The sequence below is a fragment of the Equus asinus genome, chromosome 28 (assembly GCF_041296235.1).
Source record: "Equus asinus isolate D_3611 breed Donkey chromosome 28, EquAss-T2T_v2, whole genome shotgun sequence".
Taxonomy (NCBI): Eukaryota; Metazoa; Chordata; class Mammalia; order Perissodactyla; family Equidae; genus Equus; species Equus asinus.
In genome coordinates this window covers 18,292,389-18,308,998 of record NC_091817.1, presented here as the reverse complement: position 1 = coordinate 18,308,998, position 16,610 = coordinate 18,292,389, and the positions used below count along the sequence as shown (strand labels likewise).

The window sequence follows — 16,610 nt, the reverse complement described above, 5'->3', positions numbered from 1 at the left end:
CCCACGGGCTAATTGGAAGCCACCAGGACAAATCCTTCTGGACCCTTTGTTAATTTCCTTCTGGGTCTTGGGAAGAGGGTGGGGAGGGAGGGGTCATCTTGGCACTCTGTGCCTCCATTTCCTCCCCTGCCATGGAGACACAGGCCCCCGGGAGGACTGGATGCAGACTTCGCTTTGAACAGGCCCACAGCAAAGGAGGGGGGTTACTGGTCAAAACTTAAGGATGCCCCAAAGCCAGCCTTCAAACCATATGTTTAGGCATGTGGCCTGACTCCTGCCTGGGTCCCCAGGGGCTGCGGGCAGCAGAAGCCCCCAGACCACTGGAGTTGAGGCTGGCAGGCCCTGTAAATCTGCCCAGTGTGAGTGTAAGGAGGGGGCGGGGAAAGGCTCTGCCGGGGGCCACCGTTCGCCCCCTGCAGGATTCAGGGTTCCTTCCCCTCTCTTTCAAGGGCCTCCGTGAGCTGCCTGCCCCACCGCCGCCTCCCACTCACCCCAGCGAACCCCCACATCTGCAGCCAGCCTGGGTGCCTCCGGTTCTTGCCCTCTCCCCACGTCACGCTGCGTGCCCTGCTTGGACAGCCACAGCTAGTGTCTCTCCAACGCCAGCCATCTCCTGTCCACTCTCATGACAGCTCTCCTCATGGCCTCACGCCTCCTGCTTCTGTTACTGTATATTGCTGTTCACTCAGTGCTTTTCTTTAAACAGTCTCTCCGTTTTCTTCCCTCCCTCTCTTCCTTCCTTCCTCGCATTTAAAGAAATAACAACAGGTGAAGGGTAATTGCAGCATTAACAATCCCTTAGCCACAATTTAGAGATCCAAAAAGCCTGAACATGAAGGTTCTCATAACCCACTTGGCAGCCAGGCCTGCCCTGAGCGGGACTGAAGGGAGCTCGGTGAATGTGCGCATCCCTGCAGAAACACCAACGTCCCACATCCTGAGGGGCTGCCCGACCCCAAAGATAACCCACGCGCACAGGCCAGAGCGCCTTCCCAGACCCATGGGGCTGAAGGCCGAACGGCCTGGCCCGCAGTGCTCCGGGTGGGGCAGTGCGGGCTTACATTTAACTCTTTACAAACTGAGTTTGATTTTGAGCCTGTCCTCTGAAATCGCTGCCCCTGCAGCGAGCACAGACCGGAACCTCTTGCTAGAATCTCTCAGGTGCAGGCACACAGCTGGTGCCCAAGACGTGCTCAGGTGCGCTGGGCTGCCGCCTCCGCCCGTCCCCACCGTACCTGAGCGGGGCCCGCTGCTTCCTCTCCCAGCTTCGCAGCTCCTCAGTGGGCTTGGTCTCCGCTCGGGGCCTGGTGCTCTGCAGGTCTGAGACCCCCGCCCGCCCCAGACACAGCCTGGTGAGCAGCCTGCTCCTGTGCCTGCCAGCCTCCTGCCCCGCCCAGGTCTTCTATGCCGCCTGGCACGCAGCCCTTGACAGCAGACCCACGCAGCTTCACAATGGCTCTGCGGGAGGGTCTGCAGAGCCAGGACTAGGAAGAGGGGTCTCACAGCTACCTGTCCCATTTACCTCCTCCCCTGGAATCACCCCCTCCGCCAGACTCCTGAGCTGGCCTTTAAGGCCCTGTGCCCCTGACCCCATCACAACACAGGCCTTTCCTGTAGCCGCTTCCACGCCCATGCCCACCCCAGCGCTCTGCTTACGCAGGGCCTTTCACCTATCCAAACCCCACTCCCTCAAAGGCCCGCTCCAATCCCACCTGTCCACAAAACCGCTCCCAGAGAAAGCCCCCAGGATGCCCGTCCACCCCTCCCAGGGGGCGCTGATCCCTGCTGAGAGCTGGACCAGAACGGCCCTCCAGCCCTCACCAGGGTGATGGAGAAGGATGCTCTTCTTGCTCTGGCTCCCATCGGGGGCCACACTGAGCTTCACCCGCAGCGTCTTGCTGGACGTCGGGGAGTGGTTGACGGAAGAATCGACCACCTCGTAGATGGTGTGCAGCAGGCTGGTGATGTCCTGGATGGGGAGGGAAGCAGAAGCCCACACATGGCTTCAGCCACAGTGCACTTAAAACACAGGAATCAGAGGGCCTGGTGAAAGCCCTCGGGCTCCCCCAAAGCTGAGTCTAAGGACCGTAAGAGGTTCATTTGGGAGGGGATCCTAGGAAGCAGGAGCGAGTAGCAGGGAGAGCGAGTGAGCTGGAAGAACAACGGAGCTCGGGCACACTGGGGCCTCGGGAGGCACTGAGGCACACCGGGGCCTGCAGAAAACTCTCATCCCTCGCTGGTTGAGTGCCGCCCCTGGGGGTGCTACAGCCCCCAGATTTCCGGGCTGTCCTGCAAGGGCTGAGCCTGCTCCCCGGCACCAGAGAAGGCTCTTAGGGAGGGTCCCATCCATCAGAGCATCAGGTGAACTTGGAGGTGGCCAGGGAGCATTGGGGGAGGGGCATCCATAGCACCGACCTCAGGTCTGATGAGCACCTTCTGAATGAAAAGTGCAAAAGCGGATGTGTCCCTAAAGATAAACCGCCGTGAGAACTTGACCACATCTCCTCTCCTCTCCAGCCTCAGTGACCCTCAACCAGAACAGCGGTGTCCAAGCCATGCTCTCTGAGGCATCTCGAGACTTTTAATCGGGGGATGGAGGGGTGGACCAGGTCCCCCAGCATCTGCTAAGGTTGTTTGTCTGAGGAGAGGCTTCCTGCTTCAAATGATGTTGGAAACCGCTGGAAAAGGTATTAATTAGTTCTCCATAGGTCAGGCTTACCGATCGATGGTCAGTGACTTCATGAACATGACGGACTCAGCCCTCCCTGAGGCCCCACCCATCAGCCCTCAGGCAGAGGTGGCAGTACTACCATGGCCATGGGAATGGTGGGGCCACCTGGGGCCCTGTCCCACCCGAAGGAGTGGCAGCCGCCCAGCTCAGCTGACTTGCCCTGTAGCCATGAGGGCTGAGGGTCATCCCAGAGAAGCCAGCAATCCAGAATCTCCTTAAACCTTCAGAATCTTTGATACTAGCATTAATTTAATTTTCTTCAATTCTCCATTCCTCTCTCCCCCCAGCCCCTGGCTTTCTGTCCCTATGAATCTGACTACTCTAGGTGCCTCATACAAGTGGAATCACACAGTATTTATCCTTTTGTGACAGGCTTATTTCACTTAGCATAAAGGCCTCAAGGATCATCCATGTTACAGCACATGTCAGAATTTCCTTCCTTTTTAAGGCTGAATAATATTCCATTGTATGTATATTCCATTTTTTTGTTTATCCATTCATCAATGAACACTGGGTTTTGGCTGTTATGAATAACGCTGCTATGAACATGAGTACAAGTATTTCTTGGAGACCCTGCTTTTAATTCTTTGGGGTATATACCCAGAAGTCAAATTGCTGGATCATGTGGTAATTCTGTTTAATTTTTTGAGGAACTGCCATACTGTTTTCCACAGCAGCTGCACCATTTTACATTCCCACCAACAGGATATAAGAGTTCCAATTTCGCCACATCCTCATCAATACTTATTTTCCTTCTTTATTTTTTTAATGGTAGCCGTCGTAATGGGTGTAAGGTGGTGTCTCACTGTGGTTCTTATTTGCATCTCCCTGATCATTAGAGACGCTGCACATCTCTTCACGTGCTTATTGTCCATTTGTATGTTTTCTTTGGAGAAATATCTATTTAAGCCCTTTGCCCATTTTTTGAGTTGTCTGGTTTTTTGTTGTTGAGTTGTAGAAGTTCTTTGCATATTTTGGATCTTAATCCTTCATCAGATAGATGATTTGCAGATATTTTCTCCTATTCCACAGGCTGCTTTTCACTCTGTTGACTGTGTCCTTTGATACACAGAAGTTTTTAATTTTGACATATTCCCATTTATCTACTTTTACTTTTGTTGCCTGTGCTAATTTAGTTTTTAACAAGACTCCCTTAGGGGGTCTGGGCCAGAACATCTAGGGGCTAGACTGGGATTGTGGGGGCCACTAGTTTGAGATCCAGGCTCCAGCCACTCCCTTGATGGCTCACTGGGCGATCCCAGCATCTCTGGTGAGGCCCACCGATGTCTCCTCTTCCCCCTTCTTCTCCTTCTCTCGAGCTGCTCCGCACAGCCATGTCTGCCCACTCTCTCTCTCACCATCTTAGGAAGCCCATGAAGGGGGCATCATTGTCTCTATCTTACGGATGAGGAAAGTGAGGTCCACCAGCATCGTCCACCAAGCATTGTATACCAGCCTGGGGCCCTGGTGGGTGATCCCAGTAGGTCCCAGCTGATTCAGGCTCTAAGAACAAGCGTGCTTTGGCAATCCTAGCTGGAAAATCAACCCAGCACAAGGCTGCACACAGGATGAGGTGCTCCTGGACATGAACTGCAGGAAAGAATGCCTGAAGGATGAACACGTACTTTCTTCTGAGTCAGGAGGTCGGCCCGGACACCAGCTCTGGGCTGCGGCTGTGGCGAGGTGGGAGCCGTCCGCCCTGGCACAGGAACACGCATGCTAATGGCCAGAGTGTAAGGGGCGGGGCGGGGGGGGGGGGGTGAGCGGTATTTATAGCCAGATTTGAGGAGTGGCTTTGGGGCTAAAAATAGACCAGGGGAAACACCAGGCTGGGTCCTCCCTCAACTGAAAGCCAAGCTCTCACTCCTCAGCAGGAGGAAGACAGGGTCCAGGGAAGGCTTTCTCCGAGGCCAGGCTGGGGCACCCTCCTTGGAAACTCCCGCTTCCTTGCTAGTTCTCTCGTTGCCAAGAGGGCAGGATGCAGAATCGGAAAGCAGTGCCTGCCCACAGGCTCCGCAAAGCCTCCAAGGGGGGCAAGCCCTTTGACGGCAGCACGGAAGGCTTCTCAGCATCTTCTGAAGCAGAAAGGAGGAAGCGAGCAGCTCCCAGAGGCAGCGATGTCTTGGCCGCTGCACATGTCAGAAGGGAGGGCGACGCCCCCACGTCCCGGAGAAGCCCAGCCTGGCTGCTCCCTGCGCGGCCTTCACAAACAGCCAGGCCACCCAATCCAGCTCAGTTACCCAGGTTTCAAGCCTACGACACGCTTCCCTGTGAAGATAATGATACCCCGGCTGCCATTCCCAACAGGCTGGGGAGGAACAGTGGCTCCTTGCTCCAGAAAAACAGTAATCCCTCCCACAAAGCACGGCAGCTGGAGGGGACTTGGGGGGCTCACCTAAACCATCTGCCATCTCCACAGGGTACCATACCAGGGAGAGTCTCCACTGCTTCCCAAGCACCAGGTCCTTCTGGGGGCTCTGCCTGCCCAGAATCTACCCCCTTCCCTTAATAACTGTGCCTTGTTTATTTTGTGAGCCAAATCCATCCGTCCTCCCACTTTCAGTCTATGTGGCTCTTGCATCAAATAACTTTCCCCCACTCTGAATTAGGGGGTTCTGAGAAGATGGGACAGATGCTAAAACTGTCAGCATTCATCTTGTTACCGCCAAGGAGGGAGCCTGACAGATAGCAGAGGAACACAGAGGGAGCAGAGCCATGAAGAACACCTGGTCCTGGAGACACTGACCCTCTGGATCCAGCCATGCCTGAAGTCAGTGTCCTAGACTTCAGTTACATGAGCCAATATATTCCTTTTGGGTTTTTTTTTCCTGGGATTGTGTCATTTACATCCCAAAGAGTCCCAGATGACTATAAGTTACAGCTTCTTCCCCAACCTGTTCTAACATCCCTAAAACATGGCCTTTTCTCACCAGGTCTCCCCCTGGCAGCTTCGCCTATACTATCTGCAGAGAAAATAGTTAGCCCTGGATAGGGAGATAAGACAGCAGCACTTAACGCTCTCTGGGACACCCCTGAAGCCCTACGTGCCGACAAGAGCCAGCCCTGCTCACCTCAGACCTCTGTGCGGATGTCTAACAGGCTGCACACCTGAACACAGGCCTCCTGGGGAGGGAGCAGGTCAGAGAGGACAGGGGAGGGAAAGAAAGAAGGAGGCAGAAGGGATGACACCAGGGCCCAGGGCGAGGGGAGGCAGACACTTGGCCGCCATTCAGGCACCCCCCCCCCCCCCCCCCGCAGGCTTCCCCCAGCCCCTGGCACTGCAGCCAGGTTGCCTGCCCCCAAGGCCGGCATCACTGCCCTGCCGGTGCCTGGCCGTGGCCATGTTTCCTGATGGGTAGCCCCGCACAGTCTCCTCCAACACCCTGAGCGCACCCGCTCTGCGGTGCCCAGGACTCTCCCCGGGCTCTGCATGCTGCTCGCTGCTAAGCTCCTGCTCCCGCATTGGCTCCTCCAGAAGCCTTCCCTGGATGCTTCCGCCAGCCTCTGTCACACCATTCTGTTCATTTCCTTCACTGAACACATCCCAGTTTACAGCTGTGTGGGATCTACCACCCTCAACACACTGTCAGAGCCACAGGCTAGGAATTGTGTCGGCTGCACCCCCCCCCCCCCCCCCCCCGTCCTTGTACCTACACGGTAGAGGCACACAACAGGTGCTCAATATGCAGAGGGAGGAGAGAGATGGGAGGAGGGGTGAGGGAGAGGCATGCAGAGGGGAGGGGAGGAAGAACAGGCAGTGAACAGAGCGGCTAGCTGCCCTTAGGGGCGGGGTGTACCTGTGGAGGGAGTCACTGCCTGGCCTTCCTGTGCCCACTGGGCCCCAGCTCCAGGACAGACTGGCTGAGGTGGGAAGTGGCCTGGGGTGGTCCCTGCCTGGGCTCAGAGCTCCAGGACCACAGAGAGAAGGAAGCAGGGCAGGACTCTGTTGGGGTCCAGGGTCCTCCTCCAGGGAGGCCTCGGGGCTCTGCGCCTGCCTCCCGCCCCTTCCCCAGCGAGGGAGGAGCCCGGCCGGCCCCTTCCTCTCTGTCACCTCTCCTTGCTCACCGGGCAGCTCTGGGAGCCCCTCCAGGTCGCCCTGAAGCTGCAGCAGCCTCCGCCCCTCTTCCCCCTCACAGCTGCCTGTCAGCCTGCCCTCAGCAGCCAGAGCCACTTCAGGAGAAGGGGCTGGGCAGTGGTGGTCGCAGAATGAATGTTCCTGTGCCTGGGGGAGGCCAGGCAGGCACACTCACCTCGCGGGTGACCTTGCCATTGTTGTCAAAGTCATACAGGGTGAAGGTCCACTCCTGCCGGCTGTCCTCTTCCACGGACACGTCACACTGTAGCTCCTGGACACAAGCAGACAACACACGGGCGTGGCTGGTCACCCAGAGGCTGTGACACCTGGAGGCCGGGCCACCGGGCTGCTGCGGCCTCGCTGGCCCCCCAGACCTTGTGTGAAGGAAAAGCACAATGAACAAGACGTGACGAGCCAGAGAGAGGCCAGGCCGGGCAGGAGAGGGGGCAGGAGAGGGGACGGGAGGTTTGGCTTGGGAAGAGACGCCGGCAGGGGTGCCAGACAGTCCCTGGGTCTTCGAAGGCAAAGGAAACACAAGGGGGAGAGGTCTGAGGGGAGGCTTTGCGGCCTCAGGAAGACTGAACTTGGGCCAAGGGCTAGAAGCACCTGGAAGACACAGGGAACAGTAACTTGGGAAGCCATGGGGGGACTCCCAGGGTGGCACCTGGCCTGGAGGCAGGTGAGGGCCACAAGTAAGAGCCAGAGTCAGCCCCAAGTGCCAGCCCCTGCATGGCCCTCCACAGCTGCGTGACCCTAGGTGTGTCTTCTTTGTGCCTCCGTTTCCCCTCGTGTAAATTATGGAACATGACAGCATTGACCTCATCAGGTTGTTGGGAACACTCACTGGCCCGTGCCCTCAGTCCACCAGTGCTCCCCTGCAGTGGCTGAGGTAGACAGTGCCTGACCGCAGCTCCGAGGGCAGCCCTGAGAGCCGGGGACTGAATGCCCAGGCGAGACCTGAAGGAGGGAGGGGCCGAGCCAGTGGATGAGACCCCAGCCTCCTTGCCCCGACAGGGGGCAAATCTGAGTGCACTCCGCATGGCTCTCGGAGGGTCCCCGGGACTGAGGCCCAGCTGCCCTGGTGGTGATCTACTCTTTAACCTCTTACTGGCTTCCCTCCTTCCCTGCTCCCTGAGTGACCTCCCAGGTCCTCGCCCAGGGTCTGCTCTGGGGAACTGGAAGCAGGTATGGGAACTGCTTGACACAAAAAAGCCCAATTAATGGGACAGCTGCTATTGTCTTTGCTGTAACGATTAAGAGACCAATGACTTCATTATCACTGCCCACACCACCCTAGATGTCCAGCCACAGGGATTCTGGGCAGTGTGAGCTGAGTCACGGGCGTTACGTATGCAGGGGCTGGTGGAACACCAGACGGAGAGTTCTAGGAGGACGGCCATTTGGGGAAGGAGATTCCACAAAGGGCCTTTACGATGCATAAGATCGACAAAAACAAGCAAAGGCGCTCCCAGAACACCTGCTCCACGTCTGGCCTCGGCCCACCCCTCCTTTCGCCACTCCCAGACTGGCCCAGCATGAGGGCACGCTCAGGCCCCGAGAGAGGAGTGGTGCCTAGCCTCTGACCCGGGGGGCGTGTGCCCCTGCCCGGCCTCCATGGCTCCCAGCAGGGCCCCGAGCGGTTCTCAGGCGGCCCACGCTGAGTTCAAAGTCAGCCTTCCCTCAGTTGTGACATGCCTGTCTGGTGTCTGCCAAGCGCCCGCTCTGCTCTCCGAGGCACCGTTGCACAGGGTGCAGCACGCACCCGGCACACGTCCACATGCAAGCGTGCACACACGCTGTCACACAGCATCTACATGACTCCCTCTCCCGGCCCCGCACTGGGCTCCACAGACAGCTGGGGCTGGAAGTTCAGAAACTCGAGTTGAGTAACTGTCCCACATCTATCGCGTGCATCTTCTTGTCCCTCCACCTGGACTTTCAGGTGGACCACTCATGGACCATGGAGGGGTCCCAGGCTATGAGCCAGCCCCTTTCCAGACACAGACCCACTGGGGCTTCCAGGGAGGCGAGCCGTCAGCCTGGGCTTCCCTCTGCTGCTGGGCTCGGCCCTTGGCCTTTCCAGGCACCCCCAGAAGACCTGCAGGACACGGGTGGGCTCAGGAAGAAGCTAGCAAGCCCAGCTCCTCAACTGGATGCTGCCTGCCCCGCTCAGCTCCTGCGCTGAGGGCCTCGGTGACCCGTCTTACTCCCTTTCCGGTGTCACCACCCCTCAGTCCCACCCTCCCCATGCAAGCCACACAATGCAGCCTGTCATTCCCACACAACAAAAGCCTCCAGGCCTTTGCTCCTGCTCGCCCATCGCCCATCGGCCCAAAGTGCCCTCGTTCTCCCAAAGGCTCCCTGTGCATCCCCTCTCCCCACTCTTCCTCCTCTGCTCAGCGGCCCCTCGCCTTCCCCCGCCTCTGCCTGCAGCCACTGCTCCCTCCGGGGGCGCCGCACAGAGGGTCTGGAACCGCCAACGTGTCCACCAGTCGCACCCCTCTGGCCTGACTTGGGTGACCCCACCCCGTGCTCTCAGATCCCCATCACACCCACGACTGTGCCCTTTCTGGGTCTGGGTCACTCATCTGCCCCCTCACCACACTGTGCTCCCTGAGGGTAGGAATGGCACCCAGGTCACTGCTGGGTCCCCTGGCAAGCAGCAGGTGTCCATCAACATTCATCAGAAGGAAGAAGGAAAGTGTTTACTCGGTATTGGATGCCCTCGTACGCACTTGAGAAGCATTAACTCAACATGCCTACACCATCCCACTACGACACATATTGTTCCTATCCCCAGTTCACAGGGCAGGCGAGTGAGGCAGCAGCCCAGCTGGGATCTGAAGCCGGCCCGCGGCTCCAGAGCCGCACCCTGTGGGCTCATGAAGGAAGACGGAGGAGGAGGGAGGGAGAGAACAAGGAGAGTGGACAGGAGCGTCAGCTCCAAGCGGCAGGCCTGGGTCTCGCTCTCAGCACCTGGCCCTGTGCCTGGGCACAGAAGGAGCTTCATATACTGTCCAGGGGGTGGGGCAGGATGCACAGGCTGTGAGTTCCCGGAGGTCACGTCCTTTTGGTTGTTGACTGTGTGGGGAAACTGAGTCCCATATAGAGTCAGGGACCTGCCCAAGGCCTCCTGCCTCCTGGCTGTCCATGCCACCCAAGTCCCCATATGTTCCCCAGAACAGCCTCGGGAGTTGGAAGAAAAAGTTTCTTTCACCGTTGGGGAAACTGAGGCCCAGAGAGGAAGACGGTCACCCAGCGCAGTAACAGCAGTGCCAGGGCCAGAGTGCTGCCTCCCCTGGTCCACTCTCACGTCCCTCCGCCAGACTACGGGCCACAGCCCAGTGGGATCCTCTGGCCACCACCCCACACTGAGAGGCAGGGGCCAGGGCTGAGAGGGCGGGCAGCAGGGGGCCCTCGGGGCCTGTGCTGACGCTGCAGGAGGAGCCTGCCACACAGGGCGGCTGTGCACGCAGGAGGTGAGGGGCCTTCACACCCCGTGGGCCTCAGCTTCCCTCCTTGAAAACCACCCCCGAGAAGAGAAAACCCTTCTCTCCAGGGCCCAGCCCCAGGAAAGGCGCCTACCTCAAATTTCAGCTGCTTCCTGGAGCCCGGGCAAGAGTCACTTGACTTCTCCATCCTCTTCTCATCTCCGCTGGCCAGCGCGCCCGGCTTCTCGGGGGGCAGGGCCACTGTGCGGGGAGGCAAGCAAGCAGCGTGAGGAGGAGAGTGCGGGGCCTCGCCACGGCCGATGCCCGCTGGACTGCAGGGCCACCGCGTCGCTGGGGCTTTGGCTGGGGCCCGCGTGGAGGACCGCCAGGGTGCTGGGCCCCTTCCTGTCCTGCCTGTTTGCTGGAGTCAAAACCGCTCTGCTCTCCAGCCTCTGGTAACGTCTGGGGCTGCCCCAGGCGAGACCCCTTCCCAGGGTGTGTCCACGCTGGCCACGCAGGTTAGCCCGGCGGGCCTCTCAGGCCTGCATCCTCTGCTCTGACTGCAGCCCAGAGAAGCAGCCTGCAGCCCCCGGGCAGTGTCAGGCCAAAGGGCAGGTGGATGAGGGCAGAGGGCAGCTCTTGGAGCCCCGAGATGGGGCTTGTGGCCCACGGGCATTTTCTGCGCAGCCTCGCTGTCTTCCGTGCTGACATCCAGGCCTCCTCAACAACGCGCCTGCCCAGGCCCAGCAGACAGCACATTGGTGGGGGACAGGAGGAGCGACAGAAACCGAGCTCAGCCGAGGGGGCGAACGAAGGGCACGTGTGTGCATCGGCACAGGCACGCACACACTGGGACCTTCAGGAGCGAGCTCACCCTGTGCCTTTCATTCGGCCTCTGCTCATCTAGGGGGTCCTTCCCTCTGCCAAAGGGCATGGTCCTTTGTGTGGCCTTCCAGGAGCAGTGGGAGGGAGGGTGTGAAAGCCCATGACGTAAGGAGACCATTTCCCATGAGTACCCCCAGGAGGTGCCGGCTGGGCAGCCCAGGGTGGCGGCCCTTGTCCCTGACCAAGGGCCCAGCCAAGAGGCTCCATCCAATCTTCAAACGTCTCACTGGTCTCCTGCGGCCCCTTCTGCCCATTTCCTCTGGGCCTGATGAGGGGACTCAGGTCTGCCCGGGCCGCGCTTCTCCAGAACGTGTTCACAGCCCCTCTCTCACTGGACCCCTCAGCTGTCCTGGGGCAAGGATGCCATCGTCCTGTTTCACAGGCCAGCAGACCGAGCCTGGCTCCCGCTCGAGGGCCCGAGGGTGGCCCAGGAGGGCCATGTGGGGAGCTGAGATGCCCGGACAGCAGCCCCAGCCATGGGTGGCCTTTCTCGGGAAGTTGGGGGACTGGAGAAGTGAGGCCACCAGGCCAGGAAACGAAGTGGGGGCTTGGCAAGTCCCTGGACCATACCCCTCCTCACACCCCCCAGCTTTGCAGGACACAGGAGTGGCTGCAGGGGACAGATGGCCGGGGCTCCCCATTTGGGCCTAGGCCCCAGCCCTCCTGCTCCGCTCCTGTCCGGGCCCAGGGCCCTCTTCCCGGTAGTTATCTGAGGCACTCCGGCGGCGCCCTCACACCATGCTGGCCTCCGCGAGTAACGATGAGCCCATGACCTCCTGCAGCACCAGGCCCAACGCAGCACTGACTGAACACCGCTGTCCTTCGGCTCACTGTCCTCACTGTGGCCCTGTGAGACAGGCACTACCAGCAGCTCCACTTTCCAGGTGGGAAACTGAGGCACGGAGAGGCTGAGTGCTTTGCTAGTAAATGACAGGGCTGGGATTTGAACCCAAGCGGCCTGACTGGCGCATGACCACTCCGCTGGGCGGCCCCGCGTGCTGTTACGGGTGTGGCCTCTCTCAGCTCGCCTGAGAGAGGGTGGTCTCCACTTGGGTCCTGATCCTTCCTCCACATGTGGCCCAGGGCAGGTCACAGAACTTCTCTAGACGTCTGTTTCCCCAACTGTAAATGGCGATGCGAGTCCCCTCCCAGAGGATTCTGTGTGGCTCCAAGAGCTATGACGGGAGAGGGCTAGCGGCCCCGGGTCCAGCACACGGGGCCCCGACCAGTGGTAGGAACAGTCAGGGAATGAGGTCCCCTTCCCATTCAATTTTTGGGAATCAGGACAGTTGTTCTAAAAGTGTTCTAAAACCTGAGGCTTTTGGAAAACACACAGACACAAAAGCATCATATCACAGGCAGCCAGCTCAGGGTGGGGAGCAAGACAAGGGAGGAGGAGAGAAAGATAAGGATGCTCCGGGTCACCAGTCCAGGCAGGCGGGGACAGGAAGGCCACGGCGGCGACTGGCTGGCCCGGCTCTGTCCGCAGCACCCCTCTCGGCTGGGCCTGGGGGCTGGGGCAGCCAGGCCTGGGTGCCCCCTTCCTTCTCTTCATCCAGGGCCCACCCAGCGGGATAGGGGGAGCGCCCAGCCCACGGTGCGCCCACAGCAAGGCAACAAGTCCCTAGAGCTGTCAGGGGCTCTGGCCAGAGGCCCCGTCTCAGTCACAGACCCAGCTCCTCCCTGGTGGTCTCACGGAACAAGGTGATCCTCGGAGACGTCCCTGGAGCAGGCACTTGGCATCATCCCACTGAGGTGGCTGTCAGTGGAGGGTCCTAACACTGCCCACTTCTGATGCAGCACATAAAACCCAGTCCTGCCCTTCCTGCTCCTCCAAAGCAAACAGCTGGACAGCTGGGGGTGCCCCACTCCAGGGTGACGCTGAGCCCGGGGAAGTCAGCTGGGGGGTTAGCCAGTGACCAAGGACAGCCAAGCACGCAGCCTGGACCACCCTGACTCCTCCATCCTAAATCCACTGGTGTCCTGCTGGGCCAGAGCTGTCCCCATCATGGGACCAGACAGGGTGCAGTGCACAGCACCTCTACCAGACCACAAAGCAGAGGCACTACTGTGATCCCCATTTAAAAGATGATAAAATGAGACAGAAAGGTCTAGAGGTTTCTCTGGGCGAGTCAGGGAGCCGCGTCTCTGCCCATTCCCAGCACACGGGCAGCCCTCTGGAAGGCCCCAGCATCTCCAGTGGGTGCAGCCAAGCTTGGTGGAGTGTCCCGGTTGACAGGGCACATCTGGACTCTCATTCTGGGTTCAGACCAGGACTCTGCCGCTGACTAGCCTGGGCAGCCTCGGGCAAGGCGCTTGACTTCTCTGGGTCTCAGTACCCTCTTCTGTGAAATGAAGATGAAACGGTCTTTCCCTCACAGGGCTACTGGGAGGGGTAATGAGAAAAGTGCCTCTTAGCACAGTGGCCTGCAGGCAGAGGTGCTCAATAAATGCTGGCTTTGCAAAAGACGCAGATGACGGGCCTCCCAGCTGACGGCCCAGATCCGAAGGATGCCCCTACCCTAGAGCTGCCCCGCTGGAGAAAGCACCGTGCTGTCACGGCCTGCAACGTCCTCTATCCACTCACCAGCCCAGCACCAGAGAAGAAAAAGAAAAAGAAGAAAGAAAAACAAAGGCCAGCTCCATCTTCAAAGCTGCGGCTCCCTCCGCAGAGGTCCTGGCTGGAGATGTAAGCCGGCCAGCCTTATCGCAACCCAACTGCAAGTTCAAAGGGAAGTTATCAGAAAACCACCTTCAGGTTCATGGTTGCCTTTCAAGTTCCACTTGACAAAACCCAAAGAAAAGAAACCTGTGTCCCTGCCCTCTCCTTCTTGGGAGCAGCCCTCCGCCCCTCGCACGCGGACAGCCTGTCCTCCCTCAGGCCCTCCCCGCCTCCCTGCCTTCTGCTCTCCCGGGCAGGTGGGAAGCATCTCCCCTGACCCTGCACCCTCTTTCTCTGTCTTCTCCAAAGACCAGGTGGCCTGGATGGTCCTCTCTTCACCAGCGGGTCCCTCATCCCATCCCAGCTTAGGAAACCACCCAGAGGCCCACAGGGGTGAGGGGGAGGGTCCCTTCCCAGCATGGGGCTGGGCACAGACAGGTAGCAGGACTGAGAGCCGTCCTGCCCTGGGGCCCCGGGGCCAGGAACAAGGACAGGCAGAACCACTTTGCCCCCACCAAAGAAGGCCTTTCACCCCCTCACTGAGCCCACCCAACGGCCAGAAGACGTGGCAGATAATCGATCAGAAAGCCACGCAGACCCCAATGCCAGGGGCCGGGCCCGGCACTTAGGGGCCCTGCTTCCGTATGTACCTCTGAAACCAAACCGCCACCTGCTCCAGCCATCCCTGCGCAGAACACCCCCCAATCCCCCACTCCCCACCCCCCGCACTGCCAGGCTCACAGGCAGGCAGGAGAAGAACGAACGGCGCTCGCCGCCGGCTGCCCACGTCCAGCCGACTGGCAGAGGGGAGGATACTTTGTCAAAGTGAGTTTGGTACCAGGGCCCGAGCCCATTCTCTGTCTCTTCCTCCTGTTCAGCCCAGCGATATTCTTCCCAGAGCTGATTTTTGGGGGGCATAATTTCAGGGGACTGATCACCCTTCAATTGCAAGTCACAGTAACAACAGGAGATACTGCTCATTTGAAAGAAGGGAAACAGGAGAACAGGAAGGAGAAAAAGGAAGGGAAGGGAGAGAGGAAGGAGGAAGGAGAGCCTCTCCCTGGCCTCTGAGGCCCATCTGGGAGACCCAGAGCAGGGCTCGGCAAACTGCCCTGTGAGCCAAACCCGGCCCGCCACCTGCTTTTGTAAATAAAGCTTTACTGGGACACAGTCATGCTCACACACATTGTCTACGGCTGCTTCCCAACACCAACAGAGACCGTATGGCCCACAGATCTTAAAATATGTACTCTCCTGGAGCTTTTCAGAGTTTGTGAATGGTGCTTCGGTAAATGGAGCCCACCACCCCCACCAGGGTACGTACTTAAAAGCAGAGTGCAGGCTGGATTTCACCTGCTGCTCACGTGCTTACCAGAAACCCTTGTGCAGTACACAACCTGCCCAACCATACACAGTAGCCATGGAAGAAAGAAAATGTCAACTCTGCTTTCTTAAAACCAATTTTGAGCCCAGACGAGTCTGGGGGCAGTGTATGGAACTCCTTCTGTTTGGAAGCTGCTCCCTGTCCCTCCTCACACCACGGCCACGAGGAGCCGGAGGGCTGTGTTTATCAGATGATGGTTCTCTCCCACATTAGCTCCCAACCTGGCATCTGTCCACCCCAGCAACTGCAGATTAAATGCGTTACTTGACCATCTTCACCCGGCTCCCTTTGATGTTCCCTTCTCAAGCTTCAAAATACCTTTTGGAGGGAGATCAGACAGCATTAAACAGAATTACTAATTAATTAAGCAAAGTTAAATTTTAAACACTGTTTGTTGTGTTAGCCAAAAGCCTGAACAGAACAGACTTTTTTCCTCCGCTGAGATCAAAGACAGTCTCTTCCTTCTCCCCTCCCCTAATTTAAAAAAAGAGGAAGGGGGAGGACAAGAGAAAGAGAGAGAGAGAGAGGGAGAGAGGGGGGAGGGAGGGAGGGAGAGAGAGGGAGGGAGAGAGAGAGAGGGAGGGAGGGGGGAGGGAGAGAGAGGGAGGGAGAGAGAGAGAGGGAGGGAGGGGGGGAGGGAGAGATGGAGAGAGAGACAGGGAGGGAGAGAGAGAGGGAGAGAGGGAGAGAGAGAGAGAGGGAGAGATGGAGAGACAGGGAGGGAGAGAGGGAGAGAGGGAGAGATGGAGAGACAGGGAGGGAGAGAGGGAGAGAGGGAGAGATGGAGAGAGGGAGAGAGAGACAGGGAGGGAGAGAGAGAGAGAGAGAGAGAGGGAGAGAGAGAGAGGGAGAGAGAGAGAGAGGGAGAGAGAGGGAGAGAGAGAGAGGGAGGGAGAGAGGGGGAGGGAGAGAGGGAGAGGGGGAGAGAGAGAGAGAGGGAGAGAGAGGGAGAAAAAGAGGGAGAGAGGAAGGGAGGGAGGGAGAGACAGAGAGAGAGAGAGAGAGGGTGAGGGGAGAGGGGGAGGGGGAGAGAGAGAGAGAGGGAGAGATGGAGAGAGGGAGAGAGAGAGAGGGAGAGAGAGAGAGAAGAGCTTGAGGGGAGAAGGGGGAAATGCCTGAATGCCCAGCGCCCCACCCCCACCACAGGCCCAGCATCCCAGGCTCACTTAGGACCCCATGCTGGGAGAGGCATGGCCACTTTCTGGAGACTGTTTACCCTGGCAGGTAGCAGTGACCAGGGAGCAGGGTGGCACAGCCCAGCCAGGCGGAGCTGCCAACAGCTGGTGCCACCCAAGCAGCATGGGAAGAAGGACCAGAAAAGCCCTCCTGCAGCCCCGCCCTCCTGAGCAGGAAGAGCAGCTCAGGGTTCTGCCCCTGGGCTTGGGGTCGGGGTCACTTGGGGTCGTTGGGAGCCTGGCTCTGGGAAGCAGACTGTGCTCTCC

At 58.9% G+C, this 16,610-nt stretch overlaps 1 protein-coding gene across 2 annotated transcripts in view; it reads right to left on the bottom strand.

Annotated features, from left to right (window-relative positions):
- The window catches only part of NKD1 (NKD inhibitor of WNT signaling pathway 1), an 85,176-nt gene that overhangs the window by 1,709 nt on the left and 66,857 nt on the right, over nt 1-16,610 (bottom strand). For both annotated transcript variants that reach the window (XM_044761257.2, XM_070500487.1), the window contains 4 exons: nt 10,392-10,498; nt 6,982-7,077; nt 1,822-1,969; nt 1,236-1,320 (listed from right to left, as the gene is read on the bottom strand). In XM_044761257.2, the coding sequence (XP_044617192.1) occupies nt 1,236-1,320; nt 1,822-1,969; nt 6,982-7,077; nt 10,392-10,498 (436 nt within the window). The remainder of the gene's footprint in view (nt 1-1,235; nt 1,321-1,821; nt 1,970-6,981; nt 7,078-10,391; nt 10,499-16,610) is intronic.